Source organism: Myotis daubentonii, chromosome 8, assembly GCF_963259705.1.
Source record: "Myotis daubentonii chromosome 8, mMyoDau2.1, whole genome shotgun sequence".
Taxonomy (NCBI): Eukaryota; Metazoa; Chordata; class Mammalia; order Chiroptera; family Vespertilionidae; genus Myotis; species Myotis daubentonii.
The window spans coordinates 18,691,935-18,706,020 of record NC_081847.1 but is presented as its reverse complement, the minus strand read 5'-3'; the positions used below and the strand labels follow the sequence as shown (position 1 = coordinate 18,706,020).

General features: G+C 42.9%; 1 protein-coding gene across 1 annotated transcript in view; it reads right to left on the bottom strand.

The window, feature by feature from the left end:
* Positions 1-14,086, bottom strand: part of DZANK1 (double zinc ribbon and ankyrin repeat domains 1) — a 60,427-nt gene that overhangs the window by 44,404 nt on the left and 1,937 nt on the right. The window contains exons 2-5 of the mRNA XM_059705459.1: positions 13,138-13,291; positions 8,416-8,530; positions 6,164-6,257; positions 4,943-5,010 (exon numbers count right to left, since the gene is read on the bottom strand). Coding sequence (XP_059561442.1) covers positions 4,943-5,010; positions 6,164-6,257; positions 8,416-8,530; positions 13,138-13,291 — 431 coding nt within the window. The remainder of the gene's footprint in view (positions 1-4,942; positions 5,011-6,163; positions 6,258-8,415; positions 8,531-13,137; positions 13,292-14,086) is intronic.

Below are 14,086 nucleotides of genomic sequence, written 5' to 3'. Positions count from 1 at the left end.
TATTTCTTGCCACTCCCTTCTGGCCTGCAAAGTTTCTGTTGAGAAATCAGCTGACAGTCGTATGGGTATTCCCTTGTAGGTAACTGAGTTTCTTTCTCTTGCTGTTTTTAAGATTCTCTCTTTATCTTTTGCTCTTGGCATTTTAATTATGATGTGTCTTGGTGTGGTCCTCTTTGGATTCCTTTTGTTTGGGGTTCTCCGAGCTTCTTGGACCTGTAAGTCCATTTCTTTCACCAGGTGGGGGAAGTTTTCTGTCATTATTTCTTCAAATAGGTTTTCAATATCTTGCTCTCTCTCATCTTCTGGAACCCCTATAATTCTGATGTTGGTACGCTTGAAGCTGTCCCAGAGGCTCCTTACACTATCCTCGCATTTTTGGATTCTTTTTTCAATTTGCTTTTCCGGTTGGATGTTTTTTGCTTCCTCGCATTTCAAATCATTGACTTGATTCTTGCGCTCCTCTGGTCTGCTGTCGGGCGTCTGTATAATATTCGTTATTTCAGTCCGTGTGTGCTTAATTTCTAGTTGGTTCCCCAATATAAGATTGAGGGTCTTATTAGTTTTCGTGTAGATCTCATTAAGTTTATCGGCAGCTTCTAAACAGTTCTTGAGAGACCTTAAAAGTGTGGTTCTGAACTCTATTTCTTCCATTGACAATTTTGTCCTGTTTCTTTGTCTCCGCATTTTGTTATGCTTCCTTGGTGCACCCCCTAGTGGTCTTTGTTCGCAGTCTTATAGATAAATCTTGATTGTTGTAGCTAATTCCAGGGAGGGTTTGACCTCCAGGCCAAGTGGCTATGAGAATCAGCTGTGTCAGCAGTGAGAGAACTTCTGTCCTCTAGGGAGGTGCTAATCTAGCCTTTGCCTGAGGCTATCCGGCAAATGCCTCTGTGCAGGGCTTGGGCGGGGCGGGTCGCACAGGATCAACAGGGTGGGCCGGAGAGAGCAGTTATGGCGCCTCTCAGTCCTGTCCCCAGGGGCTCTGCCTCTCCGAGTCCCAGCACCTGCTGCAAAGCTCGGAGAGAAAGCTGCACTCGCCCTGACCGAAGCCAGACAGTCCCGCTTCTCCCGTTTGAGTCTGGGTCCCTAAAGACTCGCCCAGATCTGGTGCTCAGAGTCTGCGACTCCCTCCCGATTGAAAACGCCAACCGCGCCCTTCTCCGCCAGCCCGCTCTGCGCACTCCGCACCTCAGAATTTGACTTCAGCACTGCGCCTCCTCTGAGTGTCCGTATGCGTTTCTCTTTCCTCCTAGTTGTAGGACTTCCACTCAGCCAGCGTTCCTGTGGTTCTGGGTGATGTCCCTTCCGTTTTTTGGTTTCACTTTTGAAGTAGTTGTTCAAAGCAGCAAACTCCGGCGTTAACCTATGCCGCCATCTTGGTTCTCCTTCTAAGGGTTTTCATGCTTTTTAATTTTATACTTGACTAGAGGCTCAGTGCATGAATTCATGCACCAGTGGCATCCCTCAGCCTGGCCTGCGGGATCCGGCCAAAACCGGCTCTCCGACATCCCCTGAGGGATCCTGGATTGTGAGAGGATGCAGGCCAGGCCAAGGGACCCCACCGGAGCATGATCAGGGCTGGGAGGGACATGGGAGATTGGCCAGCCAGGGAGGGACCAAGGGAGAGCTCCAGGGCATCTCGGGCCCATCTCTCTCAGTTCCAATTGGCTGGACCCCAGCAGCAAGCTAACCTACAGGTTGGAGTGTCTACCCCCTGGTGGTCAGTGCACATCTTAGCAACTGGTCAATCAGTCAACTGCCTGCCCCCTGGTGGTCAGTGCACACCATAGTGAGCAGTTGAGTGGCATATCATTAGCATATTACGCTTTGATTGGTTGAACAAATGACCAGACAACTGGACACTTAGCATATTAGGCTTTCATTATATAGAACTAGAGGCCCGGTGCACAAAATTCATGCACGGGGGTGAGGGGTGGTCCCTCAGCCCGGGCTGCACCCTCTCACAATCTGGGACTCCTCGGGGGATGTCTGACTGCTGGTTTAGGTCCAATCCCACTGTGGGATCGGGCCTAAACCGGCAGTTGGACATCCCTCTTATAATCCAGGACTGCTGGCTCCTAACTGCTTGCCTGTCTGCCTGCCTGATCACCCCTAACTGCCTCTGCCTGCCTGCCTGATCACCCCTAACCACTCACCTGCCTGCCTGATCACCCCTAACCACTCACCTGCCTGCCTGATCACCCCTAACCACTCTGCCTGCCTGCCTGATCACCCCTAACCACTCTGCCTGTTCGCCCCGAACCACCTCTGCCTCGGCCCCTGCTGCAGCGGCTTCATCTGGAAGGATGTCTAGAATGGCGTCCAGAAGGTCATTCAGCTGTCTGGTATAATTAGCATATTACACTTTTATTATTATAGATTATAAGTGTGAACAGACTTGGAATCATGGGTACATAAGAAGCAGGCTGTATAAAAAATGTGACTCCATATATGCTCTACCTAGGGCTCAGATTGGAGGAAGAGAGAGCAAGAACTCTTGGGTTGCATTTAGATGCCAAAATTCTAACTTGGATTTTATAAACATTGAAAAATCAAATTGCTATAACAGTAGTAGTAGATGGCCACTAGTATAAGGGCATCTTTCTTGTATTATATGGTAAAAATGTATTGATATAGCTTTTATTTCTATTATAAATCACCTCCATCTTGTTTAAATCCAATGGGCAAGTCCCTGTGCTTGTCTAATTTGAATCCCAGTAACATTTGACATAGATGACTACTGTCTTCTTCCAAAACCCTTTCTTCTCCTGGCTTTCTATGTTTGTTTGTTTTGCTTTCTTCCTACTTCTCAGGCTCTTCCTCTTCTACTCAACCTCTAAAGTCAAGGATTTTGTCTTGTGCTATCTTCTTTTTCTGCACAGCCTTATTTATTAATTATTGTATTTTTCATATGAACAACTGTAAACCTACTTTTGCCCACTCTGGTATACTAAATATTTCCACATATATGTATTTCTAGGCCTGGACTCTACCCCGGGTTTGAACTTGCATGGCCAACAGTGTATTTAACACCTCCATTTGAATTTTTTTAATTTAAGAGAGAGGGAGATAGATTTATTGTTCCACTTATTTATGCATTCATTGTTGCTTCTTGGTTTGCCCTAATGAGAAATCGAACCCATAACCTTGGCATATCAAGATGATGCTCTAACTGACTGAGCTACCTGGCCAGGGCCTCCACTCGAATTTCTAATGAGTCTTTGAACACCTGCTCCTCCCTCATCTTTCTCTCCATTAATGATACCATCACCTCCAGATGCTCAGGGCAGAACCTTGAGAGTCACTCTTGACTCTTCCTTTCCCCTCATCTTACCTATCTAATCCCTCAGCCAAACCTGCCAGCTCTATCTCCAAAACCCTGGATTCCCACTGCCTCCTATGATCACCACTTGCACAACCTTGGTAGAAACCACCTTCATCTCTCATTTCTCCCAAATGATACTCTCCTCTGATTCCTCTGCAGCCCAATCTCCATACTATGGCCAAAGAAAAAAACTTTTATTGCTCTCCTCTTCTTTCTTTTTTTTAAATTTTATTCAAAATTGATTTGAGAAAGAGAGGAAGGGAGAGGGAGAGAGAGATAGAAATATTGATGGGCTGCCTTCTGCTGGGGATTGAGCCTGCAAGTCGGTCATGTGCCCTGACCAGGAATCAAACTGGCGACCTCTCAGTGTATGAGACGAAGCTCAACCAACTGAGCCACACTGGCCAGAGCCCCCTTCTCTTCTTTTAAATGTAAATAAGATCATGTCTTACCATCCAAATGAATTCCCTTTATAATTAGAAAATCAAACTCCTTACAATGGGACTCACCCATAGCATCTGCTATTCCCAATCATGCCTTCCCATTAGAATCACTTGTGGGTGAATTTTAAAAATAAAACCATGCCCAAACCCCATATCAGACCAATTAAATCAGAATTCCTGAGGTTGGCTTCCTGGGATTGGTTTGAAACCCTCAGGTGATTCTCGTGAGCAGTGATGTCTGAGAACCACAGTTCTCCATGCTCCGGCCCCAGTCTACTTCTCGCACCCCATCTCTTACCTTGCTCTCCACACCAGCCTCCTTGCAATCCCCCCTTTTCTGTACTTGCTATTACTGCTGCCAAGATCTTTACAGGGTTGGCTTCTGTTCATTTTGAAGGCTCAATTCAAATGTCATATTTTCAGGGAAGCCCTCTCTTATTACCCTGAATTAGAATACTGTCCTTCCTTCATGGTCATTCTCTATCCAAGTGGTTCTCAAACTTGAGTGTGTATCAGAAAAAGGGCTAATTAAAACAGATTAGTGGGCCCACTTCCCAAGTCCCTAAATCAGTAGACCTGGGGAGGGGCCTGAAAATTTGCATTTTTTTTTATTTTTATTTTTTTATTGATTTCAGAGAGGGAGGAAGGAAAAGGAAGAGAGAGATAGAAACATCATGATGAGAGAGAATCATTGATCAGCTGCCTCCTGCACGCTGCCCCCACCTCCACTGGGGACTGAGCCTACAACCGGGCATGTGCCTGCCCCTGACCGGAATTGAACCCAGGACCCTTCAGTCCGATGCTCTACCCACTGTTCCAAACCAGCCAGGGCTGAAAATTTGCTCCCACGTGATATTGATGCTACTGGTCTGTGAGATCCACACTTTGAAAACCACTGCTCTATTCCATTATCCAGTGTTACCTTTTTCATTATATTTATCCCAACTTAAAATTTTTTGTTTATTTACATATTTATTATCTTCCTACCCCCACCCCCAATAACATATAAGTTCCATGAGTACAGGAGGCTTTCTTATCAAAGACAGTGTCTCAGCTCTGAAACAGTTCCTGGCACATGGTGAAAGGCTGAGAAACACTACCTCAAAGTATTTCACAGGAAACATTAAAAAGGCAGTAGGTATTCAGTACTCCAAAGATTTTCCTTAGAAGTTACCTGGGGTGGGTTTCTGGGTGGTCTAGAAACCGATTCTTCACGGTAAGGGGGCCTTTCCAGGTGGCTGTCTGAAAAGCAAAGATCTTTCAATGTTTTAGACTTAGTTCTTTCACCTACCTCGAGGTATACAAATACATCAAAAACATCGTTCTGTGAACAACTGTAATTATATATATAATCATGCGAATGTCTTCATAGTTGCAAAACTTTTTATAAGGGACCACTGTCATCACAGCCTTTCTTTAAAGTAGCAGCTACATAAAGATGACCCCACTCAGTTGAATTAGCACTGAGAAAGAAAAGATTAGCCCAGACTAAGAAAATTAAAATCTGCCCAGCTACATTCCAAAACATTTCACATCAGGCTAGAAAAATAGATAAATCCAACTGCAAGTTTATAAGGAAATATTTCTCCCCAGAACACAGTGCAGCAGTAAAATGTCCTAAGAGCACTCCCTTTGAGTGACATTGTTTCTTACCTGCCAAGAAACTTCTCTAGAAATCAGGTTTTCAGAAACTGGTGTTTCAAAGCATCTCAGTAAGAATGAAACATCTGACTCTTGCCTGAGGACCTAAGTTACTTCGACATGGACAAGCAGCCTTAATTTCCAACTTGGTGCAGAGCTTCAGAGAAGGGTTTCTGAGCACAACGTCACATTTATCTTTGTTGTTTCCAAGATAAGAGAATACTGGTTCCCTTAGGCAGCCCACACCAGATAATGACCACTTCACATTTATCCAGGTTGTGCTTTGAGCCTTTCAAACACTCTGCTTTCATTTCCATTTCACACAAACTGTCTCCCTGATGAAACCCAGCTTTCATTCTCTTGTCTGTCTTTCCTCAATCCTTTCACCGCCCCCGCCCCCGTCCCCCCCAGGATCACCCTTGGCTGAGCTGGCATGGCACATAAGGCACGTTGGGGCTGAGTATGCCATGGCCGTGCTGGCTCCCCACACCCCAAACCCTCTACTATCTTTTCCTTTGTTTGGTGATACACCCCATGGATCCTCTTGTGTGTTGCAAGGAGTCATAAACCTGACTTTGTTGGACTCCTAGGTTAGCCCTCCTGGATAAGCCATTAGCTTGGATAGCATTAAAATTCAAATTATGGCTTTACTGTTCCAGTATTTCTTATTCCAACCCTTCTGCAGACAAAGTAAGTTATGAACCTGTTTGGGGTTTAGAAAACTAAATGTTAACCTCATCCTCTCATGTCATACCTAGATGTCTATGGTTAACATTCCAACCAGGTTTATGTTCAACATTCTTAGATTTCTTCCTTGGTTTTGGTGCAACAAATCCATTTTTCAATTCCTAGGAATGAAAACATTGCATGTTAGTCTCTTAATTAGGCCCACTTTAGAATGTGAACATTAAGTCACATGGTAGAGGCAGTGTCATAGCGTATACTTCTTACTTGAAAGGATTTACAAAGTGACTTCTGCCTCACCTTACTCTGGAAATACACAGCTTTGTATCTGAGCTGCTTGGCTGGCAGCATAAGCCCCACCAGATCAAGTGGTCAAGATGAGAGGCAGGTAGCAGCACACATAGGCAGGATGTTGCCATCATGGGAGTCTGATAATGACCAGGGAACTACCAAATCCAGGGAGCAAAGACGGGGTGGGGTCAGACCAAGATAGGACTTACATACAGTACCTGCCCACATACAGTCCTTAACACTCCTCTCTGGGCTTTCTTCTCCATGGACTCAGTCTCTTATGCTTGACCAAACCTGTGCACCTGCTGACACATGTAGGCTCAGCCTCTGCTGGCTGACCCTGCCCTGTGCAGATCCCTTCCCTGATCATACTTGAGACCCATGTTCTACCGACACCCACTGCTTTGGTTCCACAGCCTCCCCTCTGGCCTCTGGACCACTGTTGGGCTGAAGGGATTCCCCAGAAAACTTTATGTCACCCCCAACACGACCTCTGTGCCAGACTCTTTAGTTGACTGCCTTCCCATGGTTTGGCCCGTATTCTGATCCTTGGATCTATCTCACTGAGGCCAACAACACAGGGTCTGAAGTTTCAAAAGTCATTTTTAGATAGGTGCCGGGAGCCGGTCCATCCTTGCTGTTTCAAGGGACCTGGCATATATGGCATATGGTTCTTAATATGTTTGCTCACCTTCTTGGCGCTGTGTTTTAACCAAGGTCACCTCTCCGAGAAAGGTTGAATCCCCAGGTAGGGATTTTCCCCTGAAGTTAGGGAGGGAATAAAACCCCTCAACTAAGTGCCAGGCGGGTAATTAATCACTTTAACTATGAACAATCATGCTTAAGCTACATAATCTTTACTCCCTGGAATGGAGATAAGAAACGCCCTAACCTTTGTAATAGAGATTGACAGGATTAAAATGAACTGGTATAAATACAGATGTAACAAGACAGCAAGACACAGGGCTTGGAAGACAGGACCAAGAGAGACAGAGCATAGGTACAGAACCTACACAGAACATTCTCTAGAGACAGAAGAACTTCGCTGGCGAGAGCATGCCGGAGGATCCTGGACAGGGACTGGCCTCGGAGCCTGGAGGCGGAGCCTGGCGAGAGAGCATGGCAGGGGATCCTGGACTGAACCTGACTGCGGAGATTGGCAGGAGAGCCTGACTAGAACCTGGTGACTGAACCTGACTGGAGAACCTGAGCAGAACCTCTCTGGAGATCGAGACCAGAACTTGGCTGGAGATCCTGGCTGGAGATCCTGGCTAGGCTGCTGATCAACTGAACGTTGTCTCCGTGTCATTCCTTCTTCGCCGACTCCGTCTACACCTTTGGGGACCCCTGGACCCGCTGGGGTTGGACCCCGGCAGATAGGTCTCGTTCACTCCCCAAAGTGAGGCTTTGCAGCTGCTTGGGAATGAAGATTTCAACATAACAGGAAGCTATACACACTGAGGGCTTCTCTACTAGTCTGGTGCATCTATTCAACAAATATACACTCACCGCCCTCTCCTACCTGGCCCTGTGCAAGGAATTGAGTACGGCAGACGTACTCTCTGCCACCTTGAAGCTTACAGTGCAAGGGGATGATAGACAAGGAGCAAAGTAATCACATATTCACAGCATTTTATAAAAGGAGAAGGCCTGGGTGCTAGGGGAGCAGTGATAGAATACAGAAAACACAGTTCAGTTTGGCTGGAGTATATGCAGGGGAGTCACAAAGCAAGAAAGGATGACTTAGGACAGAAAGTGATCCTTTGGGATGCCAGCCTAAAGGTTTGTTACTTCAATAGGTAAGGGGGAGTCACTGAGGACACTAGTACATGGGCAATTCTGATAGGTAGGAAAATCTACAGGCGGACCAAAGCGGGGAAATCAGCAAAGATACTTTGCAATGGCTGATAATGACCAGGGTTGTGGGGAGAATGACTGTGGTGATGAAATGAAAGGGAAGATGTGACCACTGAGAAAGGAGGAACCAAGAATGTGGTGACTATCTGAATGTATTATAGTCTCATTACTTGCCTGCTTTGAAGACTCTTCGAGAATGTTTTCAACACTGTCTTCTGAAGAGGCCGCATTTGGTGGTTCATATTCCACCTGAAACATCTTTGTTACAATGCCACTCTGTCTGCAGTCTCTGAAAATTATTTTAAAAAGAAAAAGTCTGTGTATTACACAAATATTCCAAAAAAGCCAGATAGCAATTAAGATAACTCTATTGAAGTCCCTTAGTCTAGCTACTAAATTTAGTATATTTTAAATTGAAGAAATCAAAATATAACTTCTATAGTCTTTCTTTACATTATTCTCATTTTGATGATCTATTGCTTTGTAATGAACTGCTCCAAAACATACTGTTTTAAAACAAATCTGTGTGCCAAAACCGGTTTGGCTCAGTGGATAGAGCGTCGGCCTGCGGACTGAAAGGTCCCAGGTTCGATTCCGGTCAAGGGCATGTACCTGGGTTGCGGGCACATCCCCAGTGGGAGATGTGCAGGAGGCAGCTGATCGATGTTTCTCTCTCATCGATGTTTCTAACTCTCTATCTCTCTCCCTTCCTCTCTGTAAAAAATCAATAAAATATATTTAATAAAAAAAAAAAAACCCAAATCTGTGAGTTAACCAGGCTCAGCTGGATAGCTCTTGTCTGCAATCTCTCATGTGATTGCAGTCAGATATTGGCTGGGCGAGAGTCAACTGAAAGGTCAACTTGGCTGGATGTCCAAAATGGTCTCTTCCCTCATACTCATAGCCTAGGCTAGGATTTCAATTCTAATTCTCTCTCCCTCCCTCCTTCCTTCCTTCCCTCCCTCTCTCCATCCTCCCCCCCTGCCCTCCCCCCCCCCCACCTTGGTGGTTAGCTTGGCCTTCCTTACAGTATGGAAGTCAGGCTTCCTACATGGTGGCTGGCTTCACCCAGTGTTTATGTTCCAAGATAACAGAGCAGAAACTGCTACACTTTGTGATCTAGCCTCAGCATCATTTCTGAAACATTCTATTGGTCAAAAGTAAGTCATAGGACCAACCACTGGGAAGCATGGTTAATTTTTGGAGACTATCTACCATACTGACCATAAAGATTTTATACTTCAAGTCTCAAACTATTCTAAAACAAAGAATCATGTTATCTGTATATCATTCCATGTGACTCAAGGGAATTTTCCTGTAGATAGCGTAATATATGTTGCTGTGGTAGATTTAAACTGCTATTCCTCAAATGCTACCATGTTTCCAATTTATTCATAATATTTTACAATTAATCTTGTTCCTCTTTGATGCAAAAGAAGTTCCATAAGAAAGCCATGTAGAGGTGCCCATAACTAAAAACTGATGGTGATTTATTCTGAGCACCAGCAACTCACCTAACACTATTTTTTTAAATATATATTTTTATTGATTTCAGAGAGGAAGGCAGAGGGAGAGACAAAACATCATGATGAAACAGTGGGGATCAAGTCCACAACCCGGGCATGTGCCCTGACTGGGAACTGTACCAGTGACCTCTTGGAGCATGGGTTCACGCTGGGCTGGACTCCATCTTGACTGAAAAAATCCATCTTAGAGGCCTGACTATGACTCCTTGCTTTCAGTATCAAATTAATCTAACCACATCCTTAAAGAAAAGATTGTAAAAAACATTCTTCCTTAATATCATGTTCTGCAAAATGGTTGTTTTGTACAGGACCACTGAGTGGTCCACTGACCATGGAAAACATCTTATGATTACCCAGGATCAACCACCAGATGGCAATCATGGGACAACTGACCACATCCTCATTCCCAAACCCTGCACCCACCCCTGGCCCTTATATGAGCATTCCACAAGAAACCTCAGGAAGCTCAACTTCTCTTTTCTGGTTGACTGCCCTGTGCACAAGCTCTTTTCAATAAACGATCTGCTTGATCTTGTACTGAGTTTAGTGCACATTTCTATGACATTGAGACTCAAGAACCTGGCATTCAAGGTCCAGTAACAAGAAACCATGTGGCCCTAACCAGTTTGGCTCAATGGATAGAATGTCAGCCTGCAGACTGAAGGGTCCCGGGTTCGATTCCGGTCAAGGGCATGTACCTTGGTTGCAGGCACATCCCCAGTAGGGAGTGTGCAGGAGGCAGCTGATCGATGTTTCTTTCTCATCCCATGCACCAAAAAGTCGTCGGTTCCATCCCTAATCAGGGCATATACCCAAGTTGCAGATTCCATCCCCAGTTGGGATGGGTACAGGAAGCAACTAATCTCTCTCTCTCTCTCTCTCTCTCTCTCTCTCTCTCTCTCTCTCTCTCCCTCCCCTTTCCCTTCTCTCTATAATCAATAAAAACATATACTTTTTAAAAAACATACACAATACTATATTTTATTATATTATACTATATTATAGAGGCAATGACTGCTGAAGTTGACATGTTTTCTTCTGCTTTTTTCTCTATATTTTTAAAGTATGAACATAATATAGTATAATTTTTATCCTAATTTTTTCACTTATATCATAAATATTTTCCTGTATCATTCAAAACTTCATGACCACAATTTGTCTCTCTCTTTTTTAATCCTCATCGGAGGATATTTTCCCATTGATTTTTAGAGAGAGTGGGAGAGAGAGGGAAAGACAGAAATATCTATGTGAGAGAAACATCAATTGTTTGCCTCCTGCACAAGCCCCGACCACGGACCAGGCCAGGGAGGAGCCTGCAAACCATGTATGGGCCCTTGACCAGGATAGAACCCAAGACCCTTTGGTCCATAGGCCGACACTCTACCCACTGAGCCAAACCATCTAGGGCTAACGTCCTTTGTCTCTTTATTAAGAAACTAATTATTTTAAGTACCTAGAAACAGACTTGAATGAAGCAGTGTAATTTCCAGAAAGAACTATTTTATCGCAAATGTATACAAGCACTAATTTTTCTTTTGTGAGGAAACCCAAACTATTTTTTATATAAATATTTTCTTTAAACTGAACACACCTGAAATACTAACACTGCTTTCAGAATAAACAATTAGCAGGCACAGAGCAAGATGGTAAGAAGCATAAAGAAACACTTTATTTTTTAGACTCTTTAGAAGCTCTATTAATTCCTCCAAACTATATATTTGCCATTATATTAATACTGCATTTCACTACTACCTGCAGCTTCCAAAGGAGCCTGTCTTATAGCATTAGGTATGGGAGTACTATTTAGCTTGTTCATTTTTAAAAAAATATATTTTATTGATTTTTTACAGAGAGGGAGAGAAACATTGATCAGCCTCCTCTTGCACACTTCCCACTGGGGATGTGCCCACAACCAAGGTACATGCCCTTGACCGGAATCGAACCTGGGACCCTTCAGTCCACAGGCCGACGCTCTATCCACTGAGCCAAACCGGCCACGGCGCTTGTTAATTTTTAAAAAATATTTTTATTGATGTCAGAGAGGAAGGGAGAGGGAGAGAGATAGAAACATCAATGATGAGAGAGAGATAGAAACATCAATGATGAGAGAGAATCACTGCACACCCTCTACTAGGGATCGAGCCCACAACCCGGGCATGTACCATTGACTGGAATTGAACCTGGGACCCTTCAGTCCGCAGACCGACCCTCTATCCACTGAGCCAAACTGGCTAGAGCTAGCTTGTCAATTTTTAAAGATAATTAAGAAGACTTGTTTTGATAGAAGTGAGTTGACAAGTAGGAAAAAGCTACAAATGTCAATATTTAATAAAGAAGAATAATGTGTATTAGGGGTTTGTTTGATTTAATTTTTATTGTTTTTAAAAATTATCAAATTCCAAAACAATCTTTGGTGTAGAATTTGTAACTCTCCTCATGCAGTAGTTCAATCACCAGAGGAAACCCTGATAATCTTTTTTTTTTTTTTAATATATTTTATTGATTTTTTACAGAGAGGAAGGGAGAGAGATAGAGAGTCAGAAACATCGATGAGAGAAAAATCGACCAGCTGCCTCCTGCACATCTCCTACTGGGCATGTGCCCGCAACCCAGGTACATGCCCTCGACCGGAATCGAACCTGGGACCTTTCAGTCCGCAGGCTAATGCTCTATCCACTGAGCCAAACCGGTTCTGGCCCTGATAATCTTTTTGAAAGCAGTACCTTGGCCAGCCAGTTGTTGAATTGGGGCCTAATAGTGTTCCAAAGATGTGGCCAAACCTGTCTTGCTGCACAAAATAATCCCCCTATCACAGACTTGCAAAGCAATTGAGTTTTTCTCTACAACACAAGGTTTCCAAATTAAGATGTGTTTCCATATTGGTAAAGTGATAAAAGTCACTGAATAGGAAAGAAAGGAATAAAGTAGCTAATATCCACAAATGGAAGAGACAGTAGCTTTCAAGGCCAACTAAATCAATACAACATAAAACAGAATGATCATGGTGGTTGTAGGCTATGTCCTGGGGAATAAAAGAAATATCCACTAAAAACAGTATTTTCTCTAGAGCCTGATGAATCTCTTTAGAGGTCCCAAACCCTGAAAAGGTTCCTGAAATTCCAATATAGAATTCAAAATAAAAACAGAATATTATTAATACACATAGCACTTCATTAAGCTGTACTCTCATGATTTCTGCACTTTACAGTATACCTCAGCAGATGACAAAAGTTACAGATATATGCCGAAATTAAAATAATTTTTCTTTTATGCCTTTCTAGTCCAGCACTAATTCCTACTGAAAGAAAGAAATAAAATTAAAACATCATTATAGTATAAAGTTATTTTAATCACCAGGCTCTTAACTTACTTAGAGACTGCAATAGCTTTAACTTGTATTTTTCCATCAGGCAGAGTAATAGGCTTTGTATACTTAAATGTAGTATTTTCACCATAACCAATTCTCTTTAAAAATTCAGGCTTACTGCCATCCAAGGTATAATATATGCTGACATCTGGGGTATCTGAAAAACCCAAAACAGGATAACTGCGATTAGCATTAAAGTACCAAGTCCCTGAATAATGCCAATGGGTCCGTTATTTAATGAGCTTTTTAAATATATTGTAGAAATGAATACCAATAACAATAATTGAGCTCCTTCTCTATGCTAAGCACTGTGCCTTACATGAATAAGCTCATTTCATCTGTACAATCCCATTAGGTAAGCCCTATTTTATACCCACTTTATAGTTGAGGAAACTTGAGTCCCAGAGAGGTTAACAGCAGAGTTGTGATTTGACTCTTGGTAAGTTGAATCCATAGCCCATACTCTTGAACCACTATGCTATTCTACATTTCTAATAGGGCATTAATTCAAATAGAGTAGGGGTCTAATTTTAAAACTAGAACAGCCATTTAGAAAGCAAGAGCTATTTTTTCATTATTATTATTTTTTAGTATTGCTTAAGAAATGCTTTTATACTTGGACTAGTAAATGATTCATTCCTACAACCTTAGAAAATTTATAAAAGTAATAAATTAATATAAATCTAGATTCAAAATATCAAAAAATGACAGACAATTAAAGCTCTCCTTCCCACTCCCAATATCAGCTGCCCCAGGCAATCAATGGGATCTTGACTATCCTTTCAAAAATATTGTATATCAATACAAGCATAAATGTACGTGTTCTTATTTCACTTACTCTTTTTATACAAAGGTGGTATATCATACCCTGTTCCACACCTTTCTTTTTTTCATTTAACAATATATCTTGTATATTGTTCTATACTGGTACATAAAGAGTGACCTCAGTCTT